General features: G+C 41.8%; 1 protein-coding gene across 1 annotated transcript in view; it reads left to right on the forward strand.

The window, feature by feature from the left end:
• LOC140733768 (PC3-like endoprotease variant B) overlaps positions 1-27,085 on the forward strand; it is a 2,072,848-nt gene that overhangs the window by 1,956,227 nt on the left and 89,536 nt on the right. Inside the window, 1 exon segment of the mRNA XM_073057521.1 lies at positions 10,612-10,726. Coding sequence (XP_072913622.1) covers positions 10,612-10,726 — 115 coding nt within the window.

The raw sequence follows: 27,085 nt of genomic DNA on the forward strand, positions 1-27,085 counted from the left end.
TTTCTATTTTTATGCATTGCAATATACTGCTGCCATATAGACAACAAATACATATATGTTAAAAAAAAACTAAATTAAATAAGAATTGAATAAGTGGTACAAAAATTTTAAAAATAGTAAGATCGTGTTTATGGGTTCAATGTCCATTCAGAAATCTGTGCAGAGAGGAAAAATTTGTTCCTGTATCATTAAGCATGTACCTTCAGGCTCCTGTACCTCCCTCCTGATGGCAGTAATGAATGCAGGGCATGTTCTGAGTGATAGGGGTGCTTAATGATGGATGCCTCCTTTTTGAGACATCGCTCCTTAAAGCCGTCCTGGATACTATGGGAGCTGGTGAAGGTGAATAAGTTTACAACTCCATGCAGCTTATTTTGATTCCTGCCCCCACCCCCCCCCCCCCCCCCATTCCAGATGGTGATGTAGTCAGTTAGTATGCTCTCCACAGTACATCTGTAGAAATTTGTGAGTATCTTTGGTGACATAGCAAATCTCAAAGTCCAATGAAATATAGCTGCTGTCATGCCTTCTTTGCAGCTGCATCCGTATGTTGGACCCAGGATAGACCCTCAGAGATGTTGATGCTTAGGAACTTGAAAATGCTCACTCATTCCAATTCTGATTCTTCTATGAGGACAAGTGTGTGTTCCCCTCATCTTACCCTTTCTTGAAGTCCACACTTTGGTCTTACTGACGTTGAGTGCATGGTTGTTGATACAACACCACTCATTCAACTAGCTGACATACCTTGCTCCTGTAACCCTCTCATCACCATCTGAAATTCTGCTAACAATAGTTGTAACATCAACAAATTTATAGATGGCATTTGAACTGTGCCTAGACACACAATCATGGGTGTAGAGAGAGTAGAGCAGTGGGCTAAGCACACACCCCTGAGATGTGCCAGTGTTGACATACAGTGAGGTGGAGATATTATTGCTGATCTGCACATGTTGTGGTCTTCTGGTTAGGAAGTCGAGGATTTAGTTGCAGAGTTAAGTATAACGGTCTTGGTTTTGGAGATTTTCGATCAGAACTGTAAGAATGATTGTGTTAAACACTGAGTTGTAGTCAATATCCTGACATAGGTAGTGATATTGTCCAAGCAATCCAAGGCCATGTGAAGAGTCAATGAGATCATATCCACTGGAGATCTATTGTGGTGATGGGTAAATAACAGTGGTTCCAGGCCCTTGCTGAGATAGGAGTTAATTCCAGCCACCAACCTCTCAAACCATTTCATCACCATGGATGTGAGTGCTATCGGACAATAATCATTAAGGCAGCTCACCCTGCTCTTCTTGGGGACTTTTATGATCTTTTTTACCCTTTTGAAGTAGGTGGGAACTTCCAGCTGTATCAATGAGAGATTGAAAATGTCTTTGAACACACCCACTAGTTGGTTGGCACAGGTTTTCAGAGCCCTACCAGTTATAGAATAGTACAGCGCATTACAGGCCCTTTAGCCCACAATGTTGTGCTGACCCTCAAACCCTGCCTCCCATATAAACCCCCCACCTTAAATTCCTCCATATACCTGTCTAGTAGTCTCTTAAACTTCACTAGTGTATCTGCCTCCACCACTGACTCAGGCAGTGCATTCCATGCACCAACCACTCTCTGAGTGAAAAAACCTTCCTCTAATATCCCCCTTGAACTTCCATCCCCTTACCTTAAAGCCATGTCCTCTTGTACTGAGCAGTGGTGCCATGGGGAAGAGGCACTGGCTGTCCACTCTATCTATTCCTCTTAATATCTTGTGCATCTCTATCATGTCTCCTCTCATCCTCCTTCTCTCTAGTTATTCCATTGGGACCTGCTGCCTTGAAAGACAGTCTGACTTCAGCCTCCGAATCCCTGAATACAGTACACTCCACCAATTTGAAGCAGTCCTCTAAGTGCTCCTGCTCCTCCCTTTTCTATACCTTCTTGATACTCACTACTGATGCTACAGTCTTCAGTATTTGCTGTACCTCTGCCATCAGATTTCTGAATGGACAATGAAACAATTCCTAGTCACTATCTCGGTATTTTTGGCTCTCTTTTTACACTACCCATTTAATTTAAAATTTTAATATATTTCTTATTGAAATTTTATGAATTGTGGTATGCTGCTGCTGCAAAACAACAAATTTCATGACCTTTGTCAATGACGATAAACCTGATTCTGATTTTGTTTCTGAACTCCCAACCACTTAGAACAGCAGCACCCTGCAAGCTCATCAACCCATTTATGAACAGGTTGTGTGGTAAATTAGTGATGATTGTTAGGCAAACAAATGAGACAATTACTTCTCGCACAACAAACATCATGAAATAATATTAAGATCAGTGACTCTAGCTTATATTGAATGAAAGAAGATGTTGGTTAGGTAATTCACCGAACTGCTTGTTTTTAACAATGCAGTAAAGATTTTAAAGATTAGCTTGATCTGACACATATTTATAAAAAAAACATACAGTGAAATACATTATTTGCACCAGTGACCAACACAGTCCAAGGATATGGTGGGGACAGCCTGCAAGTATCGCCATGCTTCTGGCATCAACATAGCGTGCCCACAGCTTATTAACCCTTACTAAACTGTATGCCTTTGAAATGTGAGAGGAAACTGGTCTTTACATGCAGCAGCGGGAAGTGAATCTGGGTCACTGGTGCTGTAGAGCATTATGCCAACTGCCAAGCCAGGCTTTCTCAACCATTTTGCCCTGGAGGAACCCTTGAAATAATTTTCAAGTCTCAGGGAACCCCTGCGTAAAAATTATTAAATCTACAGCTCATGCTACTTTAGCGTGATCAATAAGTTGTAGATATACTAATCCAAAAATAATTGTCAACACTCTTTTGAGTAGAGAATAAATTTTTAGCCAAAGTTTCTTGAAAAAACACAGTTGGCTTACCTTTCTTGAAATTAACCTCTTCCTTTCTCTTTCATAAATTGTAAAAATTCATAAGGCAAACATAATAAATTTCTCTATTCCGGTTCAAACTTGAGATAAGTACATACAGGTTTCACCTTCAACTGAAATGAGACAATTTCCATCTTTGCTCTTGATGCTTATTAAACAAGAAAAAGCTTGCTCACAGATATTATTGAAAACTGCAGCAAAATGTTCATTGCTTTCCTATGAATGGCAGGATACTCTTACACAGAAATCCAGAACTTAGAAAAATAGAGGGCTATGGGTAAGCATAGTAATTTCTAAGGTAGGGACATGTTCGGCACAACTTTGTGGGCCAAAGGGCCTGTATTGTGCTCTAGGTTTTCTATTTTGTCCAGAGGCAGGTCAGTAAGTCTCATCTTGAGTGCATGATCAGACTGCAGCTCACAAAGTTCTTCCTCTTCTCTCAAAACCAAGTTCTTAGGCTTAACAGAAGATTCAGAGAAATGGTCCCTCATCCAGTCATACACTTGTGTTGAAAGGGAGGAAAAATGCTGTTCAATTTTGTTCTGCAGTTCTTCCAGGCGGTTTTCAATAAGAGTAGAGACTTTCTGAAATCCTTCCTCACTCTCTAGCCCAAACAGCAAAGGAAACATTTTCAGTATTTCCTTTTGCAACATGATTTTTCCAAAGATTCAGTTTCCTTTTAAATCCAAGAATCTTGTCACTTGAAGTCAAAACATTTTCTCCAGGGCCTTGCAGAGACGTATTCAGCCTGTTCACATGAGCAGGCTACTTTCTGCAGTCGTTCTTCATCTTCAAAGAACTCACCAAATCTGACCTACTATTTTCTCAAAAGTACTCCTGCAATTCACTGTTCAGCTCAAACACCCCGTTGAGAACTCTTCCTTTGCTAAGCCACCAGATTTCTGTATGAAGCAGGAGATTGGTGACCTCTTTGTCCAGGTTTTTGCAGTGTTTTAAACATTCTCGAGTGAACTGGTCTTAAAGTTACTAAATAGTTTGCTTTCTCAACCCTTTTACTGACTGTGACTTTATTTTCAAAAGCTCCAATCCATTTTGAGATTCCAATAGTCGTTTAAAATAATCTACACTTTTACGTGTCAGATGGCTGTGATTTGTAGTTAGGTGTCTTTTCAATTTGCCGGAGCCATTGCTACATTTGTAAATTGTTTACAACAGACTAGCACTATAGAGTAGGAGACCTTGGATCACCAGTCTGTATAAAACCCATTGATAAGTAGTTTTGATCGTAAAGATGGACTTATTTTCGTGTCTGTTGTACTAGAGTAGTGAAATGACTCAGATCATAATTCATCATTAACATTATCAGAATTGTCTGTAGGCCTAGGCCTGAAGTCCTCCTCTTCCACCTCACACCTCCTCTTCCAAAATCACCACATTCAACCGTCTTTAGAATGAAAATTTCCCTCCCTCCAATTTTCTATGACATTGGCAGTTTGTTCTTTCCTATAAATCAGCCAATGGCATGTAAGGGAAATTGGGGAAGCTCCCACCTATAAACGGTCTCCCCTATCTGGTATCATGAACTGAGAATGGACTCAAGCAAATAAACATGGTCCTACTACGCACTGCCATACTGGGCAGAGAGACCTCTAACAAGATTGCTAATGGGGATGCTCGGTCACTGCCCACCGCTGCGAGTGTTAGCATCGTGCATCGCACAAAGTTCAAACAATGGTGTTTTTTTAATCGTGATCTCTCATGGAATCTCTAGCAACTTCTCATGGAACCCCAGTTGAGAAATCCTGTGAAAAGCCATCCTTAGGAGTTCTGAACAACCACACAGACTTCCTTGGCTTATATTCCTTTCCTAATCAATGCACTTTTCAGGAATTGCTGCATTGAAGGGTTTAGGTTTTCTGATTAGGGGTGGCCTTGTCAGTATGAAGAAAAGGAAGGGTCCACAGTAATTATTATTTGTCTATATTTAAATGAGAGTCAAAAAGACGATGTGGGACGGACAAAAAGAAATAAATCCCTGAACTGAACTCAGCATAAAAAGGTTTGAAAAACTTTGGCTCTGAATACATGCAAATATTCTGTAGTATTTTGAATCTTTACTTAGAATATACACTAATAACCTGTAATACTTTGAACTTCTAGCTTAAAATATACATTAATGTCCTGTAATATTCTGAATGAAGCACTCTTTAATTTCAGAGTGACAGTGCTTCTGACTGATTCAGGTAAGCAATTAGTGACTGAAGAAAGTAGAACAAATTTATTTACTTAACAAATTAAAAATTGGTTTATTCTGACCCATCTGCTAATGAACTTTGTGTATGATTGAGGAGACTCCACTCAAGAATGGAGGTCTTCAAGTTGATTAAAACATTCAGTAATCGTTGTGTGTTTTAATCAGTTCTCTGTCCCCTTTCTGAGTATTGAACTGTACTCAATCACACACCATACCCTTATTAAATATCTCTTCTGCACAGCATGCCTTCTAGAAGTTCATGTTTATTTTTAAGTTATTGGTATGGGGAGTTGGTAAAGGTTTCAAAGTATATTTTTAGTTCTTCAATGTAGCTTTATTATAGAGTAGTTTTAGGAGTGGATATGGAAAGGATGTTTCCTACAGTGGGGAAGTTTAGCACCAGATGGCACGGCCTCAGAATAGAGGGACATCCTCAATGGAGATGAGAAGGAATTTCTTTATCCAGAGCAATCTGTGGAATCATTGCCACAGACGACTGGAGGTCAAGTGATTGGATATATTTAAAGTGGAGATTGAGAGGTTCTTGATTATTCAGGGTGTCAAAATTTACAGGGAGAAGGCAGGAGAATGGGGTTGAGACGGATAATAAATCAGCTGTGATGGAATAGTGGAGCCGTTCAACTCAATGGGCCAAAATACCTAATTCTGATCCTATGTCTTCTGGAATTTTGCATCAAAGTGTGCAACTAAGCTGTATGGCAGAAGTGTGTAACACAAATGTATGTGCAGCAGGAGCGTAAGACAGAAGTGTGCGACAGGTGTGTATGGCAGAAGTGTGTGACAAGCGTGCGGCGGGATGTACTGCTCAGCAAGTTGACCCTGTCATTTCTTGATTAGGTGTAGACAGGGTGTGGACCTTGCCAGCCAGGATGGCAATGGTTACTCATACTCTACTGCTCTTTCAAATGAACACTTCCCTCAACCATTTCAGAGGGCAGGTAGAAATGAACCATTTTGTAGTAGATGCAATATCACATTTAGGTATGAGAGGGAACGGATGCCAAAGTTTAAATCTGAATGACACCAGTAAACTTGATGGATTTTCACAACAATCTATAGGTTTATGGAAAACATGCATACGTGATGCCAGTTTTCATTCCAGACTCACTTCATTAATTGAATGTAAATTGCTCAAGTATCTGGATACCTGTACTGTACTGAAACTGATCCTTCTTATACTGTTTCTATCCACTCTCCTAACATACTCCATCCTGTCAGCTCATCTAAAATACCAGAACACCACAAGATATAGGAACACCTCAAGTCTGCTCCGCCATTTCATCATGGCTGAACTATTTTGGGCTTGGCCCAAATCTCCTGCTTCCCCCCTCCCCTGTACCTTTTATACCCTGATCAATCAAGAATCTATCAGCTTCTGCCTTAAATATATATAAAGACTTGGCCTCCGCAGAGGCCTGTGGCAAAGAATTCCACAGATTATACAAAGTCAGCATGGTTTCCTTCAGGGAAAATCCTGCCTGATGAACCTGTTGGAATTCTTTGAGGAGATTACAAGTAGGATAGATAAAGGGGATGTAGTGGATGTTGTATATTTGGTCTTTCAGAAGGCCTTTGACAAGGTGCCACATGCGAGGCTGCTTATCAAGTTAAGAGCCCATGGTATTACAGGAAAGTTACTGGCATGGTTAGAGCATTGGCTGATTGGTAAGAGGCAGAGAGTGGGATCCTTTTCTGGTTGTCTGCCAGTGACTTGTGGTGGTCTGCAGGGATCGGTGTTGGGACCACTTCTTTTTATACTGTATATAAACGACTTAGATGATGGAATAGATAGCTTTGTTGCCAGGTTTGCAGGTGATAAGAAGATTGATGAAGGGGAAGGTCATGTTGAGGAAACAGGCAGGATGCAGAAGGACTTAGACAGATTAGGAGTGTGGGCAAGAAAGTGGCAAATAAAATATAATGTTGGAAAATGCATGGTCGTGCATCTTGGTAGTAGAAATAAATGTGCGGACTATTTTCTAAACTGGGAGAAATCCAGGAATCTGAGATGCATAGCCTTGGGAGTCCTGGAGCAGAACACCCTGAAGGTCAACTTGCAGGTTGAATCAGCGGTGAAGAAGGCAGATGCCATGTTAACATTCATTTCAAGAGATCCAGAATGCAAGACCAAGGATGTGATGCTGAGGCTTTATAAGGAACTGGCGAGGCCTCATCTTGAGTTTGGGTCCCTCATCTTTGAAAAGATGTGCTGGCATTGGAGAGGGTCCAGAAGAGATTCACAAGGATGATTTCAGGACTGAAAGGGTTATCAAACTTCCCAATCCTCTATCTTCCCATTAATCTTGCCAGCAGCTCCTTCAAATTTACTTTGGCGAATTCCTCGGTCATACCACTGTAATTTCCCTCACTGCATTGAAATACTGCTACATCAGACTTTACTTTTTCCTTATCAAATTTCAAGTTGAACACAATCATATTGTGATCACTGGTTCCTAATGGTTCTTTTACCTTATGCTTCCCAATTGCCTCTGGCTTAATGACAAACTGCTCTAAAAAAAACTATCTCTTAGGCAATCAACAAACTCATTCTCTTGAGATCCATTTCAAACCTGATTTTCCCAATCGACCTACATGTTAAATTCTCCCATCACTGCCATAACATTGCCCATTTGACTTGCCTTTTCTATTTCCTGTTGTAACCTGTGGTCCACCTCCCAGCTACTGTTGAGAGGCCTGTATATAACCACCATTAACGAGTGCTGTATAACTCATCTCCTTTCACTTTAGGCCATGGACGTAATAAATCAGCCCTGCTGTGGACCACCTGGAGGTCCAAGACGCTCTTGTTACATACACGCACAGTTCAACTCTTTGAGTGATAATTCAGAAAGTTTGAAGTTAATAACTCATCTCCTTCTACCTTAGGCCACAAACTTATCAATCACCCCTGCTGTGGACCACTTCTACAAAGAAGGGATCCGTATGCTCTACGACCGCTGGACTAAGTGTGTACATGCAGGAGGGGACTATGTTGAAAAATAAAAGTGCTAGGTTTTCTAAAGTTGACTCCTTCTACCTTAGGCCACAAACTTATCAATCACCCCTCGTACAGCTGCAACATCGCATCCCATCTCCTGCAATCAAAACATTGTTATGAAGGCCAATGTGACAAAGGCTTTATTTACAACCCTATCTACCCGTAATGTACTTTCAATGAGATATGGACCCATATATGTGAAAAAGACTAAGGAGCTGGTGGTGGACCTGAGGAGGGCTAGGACACCGGTGACCCCTGTTTCCATCCAAGGGATCAGTGTGGACATAGTGGGGGATTACAAATACCTGGGGATACGAATGGACAATAAACTGGACTGGTTAAAGAACACTGAGGCTGTCTACAAGAAGGGTCAGAGCCATCTCTATTTCCTGAGGAGAGTGAGGTCCTTTAACATCTGCCGGACGATGCTGAGGATGTTCTACGAGTCTGTGGTGGCCAGTGCTATCATGTTTGCTGTTGTGTGCTGGGGCAGCAGGCTGAGGGTAGCAGACACCAACAGAATCAACAAACTCATTCGTAAGGCCAGTGATGTTGTGGGGGTGGAACTGGACTCTCTGACGGCGGTGTCTGAAAAGAGGATGCTGTCCAAGTTGCATGTCATCTTGGACAATGACTCCCATCCACTCCATAATGTACTGGTTAGGCACAGGAGTACATTCAGCCAGAGACTCATTCCACCGAGATGCAACACTGAGCGTCAAAGGAAGTCATTGCTACCTGTGGCCATCAAACTTTACAACTCCTCCCTTGGAGTGTCAGACACCCTGAGCCAATAGGCTGGTCCTGGACTTATTTCCACTTGGCATGATTAACTTATTATTTAATTATTTATGGTTTTATATTGCTATATTTCTTCACTATTCTTGGTTGGTGCATCTGTAATGAAACCCAGTTTCCCTCGGGATCAATCAAGTATGTCTGTCTGTCTGTCTGTCTTTATTCCCAGATCCCTTTGTTCTACCACACTTCTCAATGCTCTACCGTTCACTATGTAAGACCAACTCCAGTACTTGCATAGGTCTGCATTAAATTCCATCTGCCATTTTTGAGACCATTTTCTCAGCTGACCTAGATCCCACTGCAAGCCATGATAGACTTCCTCACTGTCCAGGACACCCCAATCTTCAAAGATTCAAAGGTCGAAGGTCAAGTTTAATGTCAGAGAAATGTATACAATATACATCCTGAAATGCTTTTCCTTCACAAAACATCCACAAAAACAGAGAAGTTCCCCAAAGAATGGACAACAGTTAAACGTGAGAACCTCAAAGTGCCCCCCAGCTGCCCCCCTCCTGCACGTAAGTGGCAGCAAGGCAACAATCACCCCTCCCCCAATTGGCAATAATAAACACAATCAATACCATCACCGAGCCCAAGCATGTGCTAAGCAATAGCAAAGACATGGGCCAAAGTTACCTCAAAAGCTTCACATTTCGTCTGAAATTTGACAACTCACAGGTTCTCTCTCTCCCTGACTAGGGAAAGGGAGGTGTCCCCCATTTTCACAGCAAGCAGGAAACTTAACAACAACCCACTGATTTACGATCTTAAAAGTCCATTTCATCGCTTTTATCGAGCTCTGTGTTATTCACAAACTTGCTGATGCAGTTAACCACATTATCATCCAGATAATTGATATAAATGACACCCACTACTGATGTCAAACTCTCTGGCCTGTAATTTCCTGATTTATTGTTAGAACTTTTCTTAAACAGCAGAAAAATATTAGCAATCCTCCAATCCTCCAGTACCTCCACTGTTGCTAAGGATGGTTTGAATATCTCTATTAGGTGTCCTACAATTTCTGCACTTGACTCTCACAGAGTTAAAGGGAACTCCTTGTCAGGCTCTGGGGATTTATCCACCCTAAATTGCCTAAATACAGCAAATACCTAACCCTCTGTAAACTGTCTAGGGCCCATGCTGCTTTGCCTCACTTCTATAGACTCTCTGTCTATCTCCTGAGTAAATGCAGATGCAAAAAAAAACTACTTAAGCTCTCCTGCATTCTCTGGAACATAAAGGGATGAGGAGAGATTTGAAAGAGGTATACAAAATTATGAGGAACATGGGAGGGGGCATCTTATTCACTCAAAGGATGGTGAAAGTTTGGAATGAGCTGCCAGTGGAAGTAATGCATGCATGGTTGATTTTAAGAGAAGTGTTGGATAAGTGCATAGATGAGATGGGTATGGAGAACTATGGTCCCAGTGGTCCCAGTTCAGGTAGATAGGAGTAGGCAGATTAATAATTCCACATGGACTAATTAGGCAGGAGGGCCTGTTTCTGTGCAGTAGTGTTCTTTTCCATAATAAATTGATTCTTGACCTCAAAATCTACTTTGTTATGACATTGCATCATATTGTCTTCCTGCACTGCACTTTCTCTGTAGTGGTACTGAACAAAAGCTATTGGCTCATCAAACAAATTTTATGTTGTTGCTCAGGTATTGGACAACAAAGGTACAGTCACTGACTGTCATCGGTCTGACAATGAAATCAATGCGACAACTGTGCGTCAATTCAAACTTGTCCTTTGGGGAACATCTGAAAATGACAAAGGTAAATTTAAAATTTTGCAAACTTTGAAAATGTATTTCAATTGCTCTGAAGAATATCATACTTACAATTGTTTCCAATCAACTTTACGCAACAGTGTGATTATTTAAAAAGAGATTCAGAGAGCCCAAAGTCAAACCATCAGATTTTTGAACAGACAAGAACTCATGAATGCTACCTTAATATATTTTTATTCTCATTTTGCATTACCTATATATAACTCTTATTTTAATTTATAGTCTATTTTATGTATGATAATGTACTGCTGTAGTGAAACAACTAATTGCACACATTTTTCTCATGCACCTAACAAAGAGACCATTGAGAGTATGTGGCCAGTGGGAACCAAAGGTGAGTGAGCAGCCCAGAATGGACAATAAATTTAGTCTGAACTTTGAACTTTGAATTTTGGTATGCATTGGCATAGAACCTGGTAGTTGAGCTAAAGAGTGACAAAGAACCAAGCCCCAACTAGGAACATTCAGGTAGGAGATTACAAAGGCACCCAAATATTGACAAAAAAAAAACTGAGGCTGCACACCAGGTATGCACATAATTGAACATAATGCCGTCAATTATCAGGCTCTTGAACAAAGGGGATAACTACACTTACTCTCCTCCTTCCCACAACTGATGGTCTCACTTTAAAGACTCTTTATCTTGTTATTTCATGCTCGTTATTTATTGCTGTTTACTTATATTACCATTTGCACAGTTTGTTGTCCATTGTTTACAGTTACTGTTCTATGGATTGGCTAAGCATGTCTGCAGAAAAAGAATCTCAGGGTTGTACGTAGTGACGTGTTGTACTCTGATAATAAATTTTACTTTGAATTTCCGGGAACATTTGTAGTAGGAAAGCATGAGGTATTCTTAAAAGAAAGCTGTTTTTTATTGCTGAATTTATTCTTTAAAATTATTGCTCTTCTCCCCTATTAGGAGGTGCTTCTAATGTGTTTCCTTTGCTTTATCCTGGGTTCACAGTTGTTCCATTAATTTGACACAAGAGATTCTGCAGATACTCTGAATATGGGGCAACACACAAAATGCAGGAGTGACCCAGCAGTTCCGGCAGGATCTATGGGGAGAAATGACCAGTTGATATTTTGAGCTAAGACCCTTCTTCAGGCTTAGCTCATGCCCCAACACCCCTGTTGGTGTATAGTCCACTGATAGTAGCTCACCAATCTTCTATATTGTCTCCAGGTGTGGCTCATCTTCTTGGTGCAGCTTTCCTCCCTCACAGAAGAGGTCTTTGGAACCTCTGTTACCATTTCTGTAGCTCTGGCTATTTACAGGATGGGGTTGCGAGCCTTATGCCCACCTCTTCTCCTTTCACAGTCAGGTTTGACACCGTGCATGGCAAGGTTACCCTTCATCAGGATTCCATCGTGTGCATCCAATTCCCTTTTAAAAGCCATGGGACATTATTTTATAAGCCTTAAACAAAAAATCTAATTTCTTCTCCAAATTCACCAACAGTTTAAACTTTATTAAATCCAATGACTAGCTCAATTTTTAAGTTTCAAAGCAAATGTATTATTAACAAACATATTTGTCACCATGTACTGTACTACCCTGAGATGGCTTTCTACAGGTCGTACCTGGACCTATTATATCTGACTTAGTTTCCAAACTCTTGAAACTTTACTCCACCTGGTCCAAAACCAGCATATCAATATCGAGCACAGCAACAATGATAGGAGAGGAAGATTCAAACTGTATAAGATATTATTATAATGAATAAGTTTAGCCAGAGGGTGGAGAATTTGTGGAACTTGTTACCACAGGCCTCTGTGAAGGCCAGGTTGCTAAGTGTATTTTAAGGCAGAGCTTGACAGGTTCTTGATTGGACATGGAATCAGAGGTTAAGGGGAGAAGGCTGGGGTGTGGGGCTGATGGGGAGAAAGAATCAACCATGATTGAATGGCAGAACAGACCTGATGGGCCAGATGGCTTAATTCTGCTTCTGTATCTTATGGTCTTATGGCCTCACTGTTGTGTGAAGGCCACCCAAGTGCTCACATGAGTATGTTGGCCTCTGTTGAGTATTCAGCTCTATTGATACATTTGTTTCAAGCAATCATTCACAACGTCACAACAGCTGTTCTGTAAAGTCTTTGTGACCCAGAAACCTGAGTGACAGTATCAATTAGCTCCAATGTAGGCATGCTCTCTATTTGCAAGTTTTCAAAACTGTACTTGCATCCCCTTAAATTTATTTTGATTCAGTTACTTCTATTATTATTTTTACATTGAAAGGCCATCGGCTTCATCATCCTGACAAATAACATCATGAAAGATTCCACCCACCCAGCTCATGGACTGTTCGTCCCACTCCCAACGGAGGAAACTATGTTGCACACACGTCAGGACCATCAGATTCAATAACAGTCACTTTCCCCAAACAGTATGGCTGACCAACACCTCCACCCACTAACCCACCTCTCCACACCCCCAACCACCACTACTTTATCATTTCCTATCAGAGTCACCTTATGTACAGACACTATGAACATACAATCAATTTATGTATACAAGCAATCTTATGTATTTATATTCATTGTGTTTTTTATTGTTGTGTTTTTATTGTGCTGGATCAGATCCGCAGTAACAATCATTTTGTTCTCCTTTACACTTGTGTACTAGAAATGACATTAAACAACCTTAGACAATTGAGTAAGGGTGACCAAAGGAAGGCACAGTAACTGTAGAGCAAACCTCGGAGTTAACATTTTGCTGGCAGTAATTTACATGGAAATTAAATTTAAGTACCTTCTGAGAATGGAAAGTGACAATGACCTCTGCATCCAGCAGGAAAATCAAAGCTAAATTAGAGAATTCAGAGCAAAAATTGACCTTCTGATTGACATATGCAACATGACATTTGAGGTGAATCTGAGGCGGCCATTACCATCCTGTGGATAATTCCCTGACCTTGCATTCTTGCTGAAGCGCCTTGCCAATCTAAGATGCTTTCCAGGGATTCCAGTGAATCAGAATCGGAATCAGCTTTCATATCAATCACTAGCATATGTGCCGAAATCGGTTGTCTTTGTGGCAGCAGTGCATTGCAGTACATAAGAATAAAAAAGAACTCAAATCACAATAATAAATAATTTTATTTATATAATAGATTATATATATTATAATATTTATATAATATAATATAGTCCCCAGGGACTGAAAAGGTGTTCCTTCAGATCCTGTGAGTGGCTAGTGCAGAAATTACAAGGTCCCTAACAGATATAGTTAAATCATCCTCAGATCATAAGACATAAGACATAGGAGCAGAATTAGGCCACTTAGCCCATTGAATCTGCTCCACCATTTCCTCATGGCTGATCCCAGATCCCAGTCATCCTCATACACCTGCCTTCTTACCATATCCTTTGCTGCCCTGACCAATCATGAAGCAATCAACTTCCGCCTTAAATATACCCACGGACTTGGCCATCACTGCAGTCTGTGGAAGAGCATTCCACAGATTTACTACACTCTGGATAAAAGTATTCCTCCTTAACTCTGTTCTAAAGGGGTCACCCTCAATTTTGAGGCTGTGTCCCCTAGTTCAAGATACACCAACCATAAGAAACATCCTCTCCACATCCACCCAATCTTGTTCTTTCAACATTTGGTAGGTTTCAATATGATCACCCCACATTCTCCTAAATTCCAGTGAGTATAGACCCAAAGCTACTAAACAATCCTCATACATTAACCTCTTCATTCCCAGAACCTTTCTCATGAAACTCCTCTGGACTCTGTCCAATGATAACACATCTTTTCTGAGATATAGATCCCAAAACTGTTGACAATACTCTAAATGCAGTCTGACTAGTGTCTTATAAAGGATCAGCATTATTATAGAAACATAGAAAACCTACAGCACAATACAGGCCCTTCGGCCCACAATGCTGTGCCGAACATGTACTTAATTTAGAAATTAACTAGGGTTACCCATAGCCCCACACACAAAATGCTGGTGGAACACAGCAGGCCAGGCAGCAGCTATAGGAAGAAGCACTGTCGATGTTTCGGGCTGAGACCCTTCGACAGGACTAACTGAAAGAAAAGATGGTAAGAGATTTGAAAATAGGAGGGAGAGGGGGAAATCTGAAATGATAGGAGAAGACAGGAGGAGGTGGGGTGAAGCTAAGAGCTGGAAAAGTGATTGGCAAAAGGGATACAGAGCTGGAGAAGGGAAAGGATCATGGGACAGGAGGCCTAGGGAGAAAGAAAGGGGAAGGGGAGCACCAGAGGGAGATGGAGAACAGGAAAAGAGTGATGGGCAGAGAGAGATAAAAAAGGAGGCCGTGGATAGACATATCAGAATGGGAATGGGACGTGGAATTAAAATGTGTGGCCACTGAGAGATCCTGCTTTCTCTGGCAGACAGAGCGTAGGTGTTCAGTGAAACAGTCTCCCAGTCTGTGTCAGGTCTCACCAATATATAAAAGGCCACACCGGGAGCACCGGATGCAGTATACCACACCAGCCGACTCACAGGTAAAGTGTCGTCTCACCTGGAAGGTCTGTCTGGGGCCTGAATGGTGGTGAGGGAGGAAGTGTAAGGGCAGGTGTAGCACTTGTTCCGCTTATAAGGATAAGTGCCAGGAGGGAGATCAGTGGGAAGGGATGGGGGGAATGAATGGACAAGGGAGTCGCATAGGGAGCGATCCCTGCAGAAAGCAGAAAGGAGGGGGAGGGAAAGATTGCTTGGTAGTGGGATCCCGTTGGAGGTGGAGGAAATTACGGAGAATTATATGTTGGACCCGGAGGCTGATGGGGTGGTAGGTGAGGACAAGGGGAACCCTATCCCGAGTGGGGTGGCGGGCGGATGGGGTAAGGGCACACTGGAAGACCGTTTCGCTGAACACCTACGCTCTGTCCGCCAGAGAAAGCAGGATCTCCCAGTGGGCCACACATTTTAATTCCATGTCCCATTCCCATTCTGATTTGTCTATCCATGGCCTCCTCTATTGTCGAGATGAAGCCACACTCGGTTGGAGGAACAACACCTTACATACCGGCTGGGTAGCCTGCAATCTGTTGGCATGAACATTGACTTCTCTAACTTCTGTTAATGCCACTCCTCCCCTTCTTACCCCATCCCCGATCTATTTATTTCCTCCCCCTCCTTTTTTTTCTCTCTCTGCCCATCACTCTGCCTGTTCTCCATCTCCCTCTGGTGCTCCCCTCCCCCTTTCTTTCTCCCTAGGCCTCCCGTCCCATGATCCTTTCCCTTCTCCAGCTCTGTATCACTTTTGCCAATCACCTTTCCAGCTCTTAGCTTCACCCCACCCCCTCCTGTCTTCTCCTATCATTTTAGATTTCCCCCTCCCCCTCCTACTTTCAGTTAGTCCTGACGAAGTATTTTACATCAGTCTTCACGGTGGAAACACAGCAGTATGGTGGAAGTTCCAGGTTTCAGGGGTCATAAAGTGTGTAGAATTGCCATTACTAGCCAGAAGGCTCTTAGGAAACTGAAAGGTCTGAAGTATGTAAGTCACCTAGACCAGATGGTGTACACCCGAGGGTCCTGAAGAGGAAGCTGAAGAGATTGTGGAGGAATTACTAATACAGGTGTCGCCCACTTTACTAATGTTTGCTTTACACCACTTCGCTTTTACAAAAGACCTACATTAGTAACCTGTTTTCGCACTACAATGAGGATTTTCGCTTTAAGACAATTTTTCCCATATGAATTAATGGTTCTTCGCTTTACGCCATTTCGGTTTAAGAAAGGTTTCATAGGAACACTCTACCTTTGTAAGGGGGGGGCACCTGTAATCTTACAAGAATCACTAGGTTCTGGGATGGTTCTGAAAGAATGGTAAATTGCAAGTGTCCCTCCAAGAAGGGAGAGAGGCTGAATAATGGACATTATAGACCAATCAGTCTGACCTAGTTCTTGGTAAGATGTTGGAGTCAATTGGTAAGGGTGTGGTTTTGGGGTACTTGAAGGCACAGGATAAAATAAGTTGTAGTCAGCGTGGTTTCACCAAGGGAAAATCTTGCCTGACTGACCTGATAAATTATTTATTTAATAATAAGCAGGATAGACAAAGGAGAATAAGCTGATGTGTACTTGGATCTTCAGAAGGCCTTTGACAAGGTGCTACACACGAGGCTGCTTAAAAGCTACGAGCCCATGGTATCACAGGAAAGATTCTAGCATGGATAAAGCAGAGGCTGATTGGCAAGAGGCAAAGAGTGGAAATAAAGGAAGCCTTTTCTAATGTGGATGATAGAATTGATGGATTTGTTGCAAAGTTTGCAGACGATACAAAGGTGAAGGGGCAGGTCATTTTGAGGAAGTAGAGTCTACAGTAGGACAGACAGTTTAGGAGAATGGGCAAAGAAGTGGCAGATGGAATATTGTGTCAGGATGGGGATGGTCATACACTTTGGTAGTAGAAATGTAAGGGTTAATTATTCTCTAAAAGGAGAGAAAAGACAAGTATCCGGAGTGTAAAGGGACTTGGGACCATAAGACCATCAGATATAGGAGCAGAATTAGGCCATTCAGCCCATTGAGTCTGCTCTGCCATTCCATCATGGCTGATCCCAGATCCCACTCAACCCCACACACCTGCCTTCTCACCATATCCTTTGATGCCCTGAAAGATCAGGAAATAATCAACCGGCTTTGAATATATACATGGACTTGACCTCCATCACAATCTGTGGCAGAGCATTCCACAGATTTCCTACTCTCTGGCTAAAAAAAAAAGTCCTCCTTACATCTGTTCTAAAGGTTCACCTCTCAATTTTGAGGTTGCGCCCTCTAGTTCTGGATACCCCCACCAGAGGAAACAATCTCTCCATATTTACGCTATCTCATCCTTTCAACATTCGGTGGGTTTCAATGAGATCCACCCGCATTCTTCTAAATTCCAGTGAGTACAGGCCCAAAGCAGCCAAATGCTTCTCTTAGGTTAACCCCTTAATCCCTAGAATCATCAACATTAATCTCTTCTGGACTCTCCCCAATGACAGCACATCCTGTATGAGATATGGGGCCCAAAACTGTTGACAATACCCCAAGTGCGGTCTAGTACTGGATTCAGTTAATTTGCAGGTTGAATCTGTGGTGAAGAAGGCAATTCAATGTTAGCATTTATTTCTGGAGGACTAGAATATAAAAGCAAGGATATAACCCTGAGACTTCATGAATCACTTTGAGTTCAAAGGAGATTCACAAAAGCAAATCCAGATTTTAAGGTTAATTGGTCAAAAGCTTTGATAGCATGGATGTGGAGAGGATGTTTCCAGTGGAGAAAGAGCCTACATCCAGAAGCACAGCCGCAGGATAGAGGGGCGAACTTTTAGAATGGAAATGAAGAGGAATTTCATCAGAAAGAGAGAGGTGACTCTGTAGAGACAAAATCTTTATGTATATTTAAGGCAGAGGTTGATAGATTCTTGATTAGTCAGGGCATGAAAGGATATGGGAAGAAGGCAGGAGATTGGGGTTGAGAGGAAAATTGGATCAGCAATGAAGAAATGGTGGAACAGACTCGATGGGCCAATTGGCGAGTGGTGAAGCTGTAGAGTGCAGTAAAAGTCTGTGGGTATATTCAAAGCTGGAGTTGATAGTTTTCTGATTGGTCGGGGCATCAAGGGATATGGTGAGAGGGTAAGTGTATGGGGTTGAATGGGATCCGGGATCAGCTATATGTAAAATCTACCCCAGATCCCTGAGTGACATGTCCTGTAAATTGATGGGAATAGGTGTCGGTAGACACAAGAAATCCACAGATGAGGGGTGTGCATGAATGTGCACTGGAGGGCAGCACCAATAAGAGAGGCCAACTTCCAATCCAGCATGGACGTCATGCCACACTGCTTCAGTCATCTCCCCTCCTGTAAAGCTGCAACATGCAGCTCCCTGCCATTGGTCTCGCCAATAAACCATTATAGCAGTATAACCATTATAGTATTTTCCATTACTAATGCAATTGTTAGCTGCTCTCAACATCTCCGTCTCCAGCGGACAACAACAAAACATCTGAACAAACCAACACAATAGCAATGAGGATGTGGGGAATTAATTAGAATTGTTGAGGAGAGTGCAATGAAGCAGCAGGAGATACCCGTATGTATTTCACAGTAATATTTATGATATAATTTCAGGATTTTGATGTACCCATTGCTATTTGATGTGAGACACTTAGGAAAACAAAACTGAAATAATTAACAGAACTTAACACCATGATAAATTCAGTTAAAATCTGGTATTAGCTGATTCTTAACCTCATAGTCTTGCCTACTACCAGTGGGAAGAACACAATAACAAAACCAATACTCTAAGGTACAGAAAGTTCAAACAGGCTTGTCTTTTCTACATCCCCTTTGTTATAGTTGACATCCCATTTAAAATGCTTTTCTTAATCTTTATCATGAATATTCCAGTCTGTTCCTTGATGTATAATCCCAGCCCAAAGAGATTATCTTGATCTATTTACCTATAATGAAAGCAAGTATGCTTTAGCTTCACTTCAAAATTCAATGTCAAATATTAATTTAGCACGAAGACCACGGGACTTCAGGAAAGTGGCCCAGTGCTATTTCTCAGAGCAATTTTGTTGGGAACAAAATCCTCACACGTTACAAATGAATAGAAAGCAATGAAATGGTTACACCACTCAGATTTCAGATTTGATAAATGATACTCTCTACAAGATTCTGATTTCACCTTGAATACTTCCAGTGCAAATGAAGTTCAAGGGTTAAGGGTGAATGGAGAAAATGAGGGGAAAGTTGAATAGGTTATTCCCAAGAACATAGGAGAATGAGAGGTCAAAGATATACAAAATTATGAGGGGTACAGGCAGGATAAATGCAAGCAGGCTTTTTCCAATGAGGTTCAGTGGGACTACAACTAGAGGTCATGGGTTAAGGGTGAAAACTGAAATGTTTAAGGGGAACATGAGGGTTGGTAAGAGTATGGAATGAGCTGCCAGCAGAACTGTTGGATGTGGGTTTTGATTTCAACTTAAAAGAGAGATTTAGGTAGGTACATGGATGGGAGGGTTGTGAACGGCTATGGTCTTGGTGTAGATCTATGGAACTAGCCCGAAAAATAGTTTGGCGCTGACTAGATGGCAGGACCTATTTCTGTGCTGTAGTTTTCTATGATCAAATGACTCTAAGTTCCATGGAAAAGTAAAGATTAGAGCAACACACACAAAATGCTGGAGGAACTCAATAGGTCTGGCATCCAATGAAGGGAATAGTTTCTCCAGTACTTTGTTTACGATACTCTGGATTTCCATCATCTGCAGAATCTCTTGTGTTTAAGGTAAAGATTACATTTGCTTTATTTGTCACATGTATATCAAAACATCAAGTGAAATGTCTCATTTGTGTTAATGAACAACACACTCCAAGGATGTGCTGGAGGCAGCCTGCAAGCATTGCATGGCTTCAGTGCCAAGTAATATTGATTTTAGCAGTATAAACAGAAAATTAATGGAAAATCTCAGCAGGTCAGGCAGCAACATAGACCATTAAACCATAAGTTATAGGAGCAGAATTAGGCCATTTGAACGATCGAGTCTGCTCCACCATTATGTCGTAGCTGATCCAATTTTCCTCTCAGCCCCGATCTCCTGCCTTCTCTCTGTATCCCTTCATATTCTGACCAAGCATAAATCTATCAACCAAAGAGTCTCAGAACTGACGTGTTAACTATATATTTATTAATTTGTTTTAGTTTATTTATTTATTTAGAGGTGGAATAGGATCTTCCAGCCCAGCAATCCCCTATCTAACCCGAGCCTAATCACAGGGCAATTTACAATGACCAATTAAGCTCCTAATTGGTTCTATATCTAAGTCACACAGGTCAGTCCATGTGTAGCAGTCAGAATTTGCCTTTACAATAGGTGAAGATAAATTTGAAATACTTCCCTGATTATAAAATTTCATCCCTTCTCATCTAACCAATTACATCTGTAATCAAATGGCAATTAAACTAATCACGTATACCTACACAATGTCCATATCCTTCCATTTTCCTCAGATTCATGTGTCTATCTGAACATATTTTAAATGCCCCAATGTGTTGCCTCTATCACCACCACAGGCAGAATATTCCAGGCACCCACTGTGTAAAAAACAACTTGCCCAACTTATCTCCATAAGACTATTAATGACTAGTGGACTAGTGGCAGTGACTAGTGGGCTACCGCAAGGCTCAGTGCTGGGACCCCAGTTGTTTACAATATATATTAATGATTTAGACGAGGGAATTAAATGCAGCATCTCTAAGTTTGCGGATGACACGAAGCTGGGCAGCGGTGTTAGCTGTGAGGAGGATGCTAAGAGGATGCAGGGTGACTTGGATAGGTTAGGTGAGTGGGCAAATTCATGGCAGATGCAATTTAATGTGGATAAATGTGAGGTTATCCACTTTGGTTGCAAGAACAGGAAAATAGATTATTATCTGAATGGTGGCCGATTAGGAAAAGGGGAGGTGCAATGAGACCTGGGTGTCATTGTACACCAGTCATTGAAAGTGAGCATACAGGTACAGCAGGCGGTGAAAAAGGCAAATGGTATGTTGGCATTCATAGCAAAAGGATTTGAATACAGGAGCAGGGAGGTTCTACTGCAGTTGTACAAGGCCTTGGTGAGACCGCACCTGGAATATTGTGTGCAGTTTTGGTCCCCTAATCTGAGGAAAGACATTCTTGCCATAGAGGGAGTACAGAGAAGGTTCACCAGATTGATTCCTGGGATGGCACAACTTTCATATGAAGAAAGACTGGATCGACTAGGCTTATACTCACTGGAATTTAGAAGATTGAGGGGGGGATCTTATTGAAACGTATAAAATTCTAAAGGAATTGGACAGGCTAGATGCAGGAAGATTGTTTCCGATGTTGGGGAAGTCCAGAACAAGGGGTTACAGTTTAAGGATAAAGGGGAAGCCTTTTAGGACCAAGATGAGGAAAAACTTCTTCACACAGAGAGTGGTGAATCTGTGGAATTCTCTGCCCCAGGAAACAGTTGAGGCCGGTTCATTGGCTATATTTAAGAGGAAGTTAGATATGGCCCTTGTGGCTAAAGGGATCAGGGGGTATGGAGAGAAAGCAGGTACAGGGTTCTGAGTTGGATGATCAGCCATGATCATACTGAATGGCGGTGCAGGCTCGAAGGGCCAAATGGCCTACTCCTGCACCTATTTTCTATGTTTCTATGACTATAAGATATAGGATCAGAATTTGGCCATTTGGCCATTTGGCCATTTGGCCCATCGAGTCTACTCTACCAATTCATCATGCCTGATCCAAATTTCCTCTCAGCCCAGTCTCCTGCTTTCTCCCCATATCCCTTCTTGCCCTGACCAATCAAGAATCTATCAACCTCTGCCTTCAATATACATCCAGAATTCCACATATTCACTACTCTCCAGCTGACGAAATTCCTCCTCATCTCCATTCTAAAAAGATGCCCCTCTATTCGGAGACTATGTCCTTTGGTTTAGACGCTTCCACAACAGGAAACATCCTTTCCATATCCACTCAATAAAGGCCTTTCACCAATTAACCTTTAGGGTATCTTGCACAAGGACTACCAAGTCCTTTTCACTTCAGATTTGTGTACTTTCTCTCCATGTAGAAAATAGTTATCTCTTTAATTTCCTCTACCAAAGTTCATGATCGTACATATCCCAACAATGTATTCCATCTATCATTTCTTTACCCATTCTCCTCATCTGTCTAAATCCTTCTGTAGCCTCTCAACTTCCTCAAAATTACCTGTCCCTCCACCTTCATATTGTATGCAAACTTTGCATTAAAGCTAGCAATTCCATCATCCAAATCATTAAAATACACTATAAATTAAAAAAAAGGTTCCAGCACACTAGCAGTCAAGCAGAAAAGGCTCCCTTTGTTTCCACTCTTTGCCTCCTGACAATCAGCTACTGCTTTATCCATGCTAGAATCTTTCCTGTAATAACATGGGCTCATAGCTTGTTAAATAGCCTTATATGTGGCCTTCTGAAAATTAAAGTACACCAACATCAACTGATTCTGAGTCCTGATGAAGGGTCTCGGCCCAAAATGTCGACAGTGCTTCTTATAGATGCTGCCTGGCCTGCTGTGTTCCACCAGCATTTTGTGTGTGTTGTTTGAATTTCCAGCATCTGCAGATTTCCTCATATCGACTGATTCTCCTTTGTCTGTAATGCTTGTTATTTCTTCAAAGAATTCCAACAGATTTAACCATAGGACCATAGAACACTACAGCACAGTACAGGCCCTTCAGCCCTCCATGTTGTGCCGACCCATATAATCCCTAAAAAAAGTACTAAACCCACACTACCCCATAACCCTCCATTTTTCTTTCATCCATCTGCCTGTCCAAGAGGCTCTTAAATACCCCTAATGTTTTAGCCTCCACCACCGTCCCTGGCAAGTCATTCCAGGCACTCACAACCCTCTGTGTAAAAAACTTACCCTTGATGTCTCCCATAAACTTCCCTCCCTTAATTTTGTACATATGCCCTCTGGTGTTTGCTATTGGTGCCCTGGGAAACAGGTACTGACTACCCAACCAGTCTATGCCTCTCATAATCTTGTAGACCTCTATCAAGCCCCCTCTCATTCTTCTACACTCCAAAGAGAAAAGTCCCAGCTCTGCTAACCTTGCTTCATATGACTTGTTCTCCAATCCAGGCAACATCCTGGTAAATCTCCTCTGCACCCTCTCCATAACTTCCAAATCCTTCCTATAATGAGGTGACCAGAACTGAACAAAATACTCGTAAGTGCGGTCTCACCAGAGATTTGTAGAGTTGCAACATGACCTCTCTACTCTTGAACTCAGTCCCCCTGTTAATGAAGCCTAGCATCCCATAGGCCTTCTTAACTACCCTATCAACCTGTGCAGCGACCTTGAGGGATGTATGGATTTGAACCCCCAGGTCCCTTTGTTCATCCACACTCTTAAGTAACTGACCATTAATCCTGTACTCAGTCTTCTGGTTTGTCCTTCCAAAATGCATCACCTCACACTTGTCCAGATTGAACTCCATCTGCCATTTTTCCGCCCAACTCTGCAGCCTGTCTATATCCTCTTGTATCCTTCGACCACCTATAGCTCCATCCACAACTCCTTCAATTTTCGTGTCATCCGCAAACTTACTCACCCATCCTTCCGCCTCTACATCCAGGTCATTTATAAAAATCTCAAATAGCAGGGGTCCCAGGACAGATCCCTGCAGCACTCAACTAGTCACCAAATTCCAGGCACAATACTTTCCTTCCACAACTACCCTCTGCTTTCTTCCTTTAAGACAATTTTTTATCCAAACAGCCAAGGTTCCACTTATCCCATGCCTCATGACTTTCTGGATGAGTCTCTCATGAGAGACCTTGTCAAATGCTTGTCCATGTAGACCATATCCACTGCACTACCCTCATCAATTTCTTTTGTTACCTCTTCAAAAAACTCAATCGGGCTCATGAGGCATGATCTTCCCTTCACAAAGCCATGTTGACTATCCCTGAGTAGACTGTACTTCTCCAAATGCTCATAGATCCTATCCTTAAGAATCCTTTCCAGTAGTTTGCATACCACTGACATAAGACTCACCAGTCTATAGTTCCCAGGTTTCTCGCTATTACCTTTTTTAAACAAGGGAACTACATTTGCCATTCTCCAGTCCTCCGGCACTTCCAGCAATTTGTCAGGCAAGATTTTCCCTTGAGGAAACTATGCTGACTATGGCCTATTTTATCATGTGCCTCCAAAAACCCTGAGACGTCATCCTTAATAATTGACTCCAACATCTTCCCAACTGCTGAGGTCAGACTAACTGGCCTATAGTTTCCTTTCTTCTGCCTCCTCTCCCTTCTTTGCAATTTTCCAGTTCTGGAACTATTCCAGAACCTAGTGATTCTTGAAAGATCATTACTAATGTCTCCATAATCTCTTCAGCCACCTTGTTCAGAACACTGGGATATACACCATCTGGACCAGGTGACCTGCCTACCTTCAGACCTTTCAGTTTACCAAGAACCTTCTGTCTAGTTATGGTAACTTCACACACAGTTCAACCCAACTGTGAAGGCTGATGCAAAATATTAATTCAGTTCATCTGCCATTTCCTTGTTCTCCCATTACTACCTCTCCAGCATCATTTTCCAATGCTCCGATATCCACTCTCGCTTCTATTCTACACTTTATAAATCTGAAGAAACTTTAATCGTCCCTTTAATATTATTGGATAGCTTACTTTTATATTCCACCTTTACCTTCTTAATGGTTTTTTAGTTGCCACCTGCTCGTATTCTGCATGCTGGTCAGCGACACAATCAGGAAAGCTAACCAGTGCCTCTACTTTCTGAGCATGCTCAGAACAGGGTCTGGAAACTGCACTGTGGCAGACTGGAAGGCTCTAGAAGAGATAGTCAAAACTGCCCATGGCATCACCGACACTTGCCTACCCACCAGCAAGGACATATATACAGAATGGTACCAGAAATAGGGCAAATAACATCATAAAGGTCCCCACCCACCAAAATCTGTGGACTGTTTGTACCATTCCCATCAGGGAGGGGGCTATGTAATATGCACACCAGCGCTACCAGACTGAAAAACAGAGTTACTTTCCCCAAGATTGATCAACAGCTCCACACAGAAACCCATCCCTCCACACATCCTACCACAATGTATGTCAGTTAACTTATGTATAGACATTCGTGTGCCTCGTGTCATTTTATGGCCATATATCAATCTATGTATACAAGCTAACTTATGTGGTTACATATATTGTCTTCTTATTATTCTGTTCTTCATCTTACTGTGTTTTTTTTTGTGCTGCATCCATAAGACCATACAACAAAGGAGCAGAATTAGGCCATTCAGCCCATTGAGTTTGCTCCACCCTTCCATCATGGCTGAACCCAGGTCCCACTCAACCCCATTCACTTGCCCTCTCGCCATATCCTTTGATGCCCTGATCAATCAGGAAGCAATCAATTTCTGCCTTAAATATACCCACAGACTTGACCTCTACTGCATTCCACAGATTCACTACTCTTCAGCTAAAAAAATTCTTCCTTACCTCTGTTCTAAAGGGTCACCCCTCAATTCTGGGGTTGTGTCCTCAAGTTCTGGATGCACCCACCATAGGAAACATCCTCTCCACATCCACTCCATCTAGTCCTTTTAACATTCGGTAGGTCTCCATGAGAACCCCACACATTTGTATAAGTTCCAGTGAGTACAGGCCCAAAGCTGCCAAACGCTCCTCATATGTTAACCCCTTCATTCTTGGAGTCATCCCTGTGAACCTCCTGTGGACTCTCCCCAATGACAACACATCCTTTTTGAGATATGGGGCCCAGAACTGTTGAATATACTCCAAAAACCTAACTAGTGTCTTATAAAGGGTCAACATTATCTCCTTGCTTTTATATTCTATTCCCCTTGAAATAAATGACAACTTCGTATTTGCAATCTTTACCACAGACTCAACTTGTAAATTAACCTTCCAGGAGTCTTAGTTGAGAACTCCTAAATCCCTCTGCACCTCTGATGCTTGAAACTTCTCCCCATTTAGAATATAGTCCACATTATGGTTCCTTTTACTGAAATGCATTATCATACATTTCTCAACACTGTATTCCATCTGCTACTTTTTTGCCCATTATTTCAATTTATCTAAGTCCTGCTATAATCACATTGCTTCCTCATCACTACCTAACTTTGCCACAAAACAATCAATTCCATTATCCAAAGTATTGATAAACAATGTAAAAAGTAGCAGTTCCAATACTGACCACTGAGGAACACCACTAGTCACTGGCAGCCAACCAGAAAAGGCTCCTTTTATTCCCACTCCCTGCCTCTTGCCTGTCAGCCATTCCTATATCCATGCCAGTATCTTTCCAGTAACGCAATCGGATTTTATCTTTTTAAATGCCTCACGTGTGGGACCTTATCAAATGACTACTGAAAATCCAAGAAAATCACATCCTCTACCTCTCCTTTGCCCATCCTGCTTGCTACTTTCTTGAAGAACTCTAAGAGATTTGTCAGGCAAGGTTTCCCTTCACAGAAACCATGCTGACTTTGACTTATTTTATCACTAGTCTCCAAGTACCCCAAAGCCTCATCCTTAATAATAGACTCCAAAACTTTCCCAACCACTGAGGTTAGGCTAACTGGCCTAAAATTTCCTTTCTTTTGCCTTCCTCCCTTTTTAATGAGTGGAGTGACATTTGCAATCTTCCAGTCCAGTGATTCTTGAAAGTTCATAACCAATGCATCCACTGTCTCTTCAGCAACCTCCCTCAGGACTTGGAGATATAGTCCATCTGTCACAGGTGACTTACCCAC

This window comes from Hemitrygon akajei, chromosome 9, assembly GCF_048418815.1.
Source record: "Hemitrygon akajei chromosome 9, sHemAka1.3, whole genome shotgun sequence".
Classification (NCBI taxonomy): domain Eukaryota; kingdom Metazoa; phylum Chordata; class Chondrichthyes; order Myliobatiformes; family Dasyatidae; genus Hemitrygon; species Hemitrygon akajei.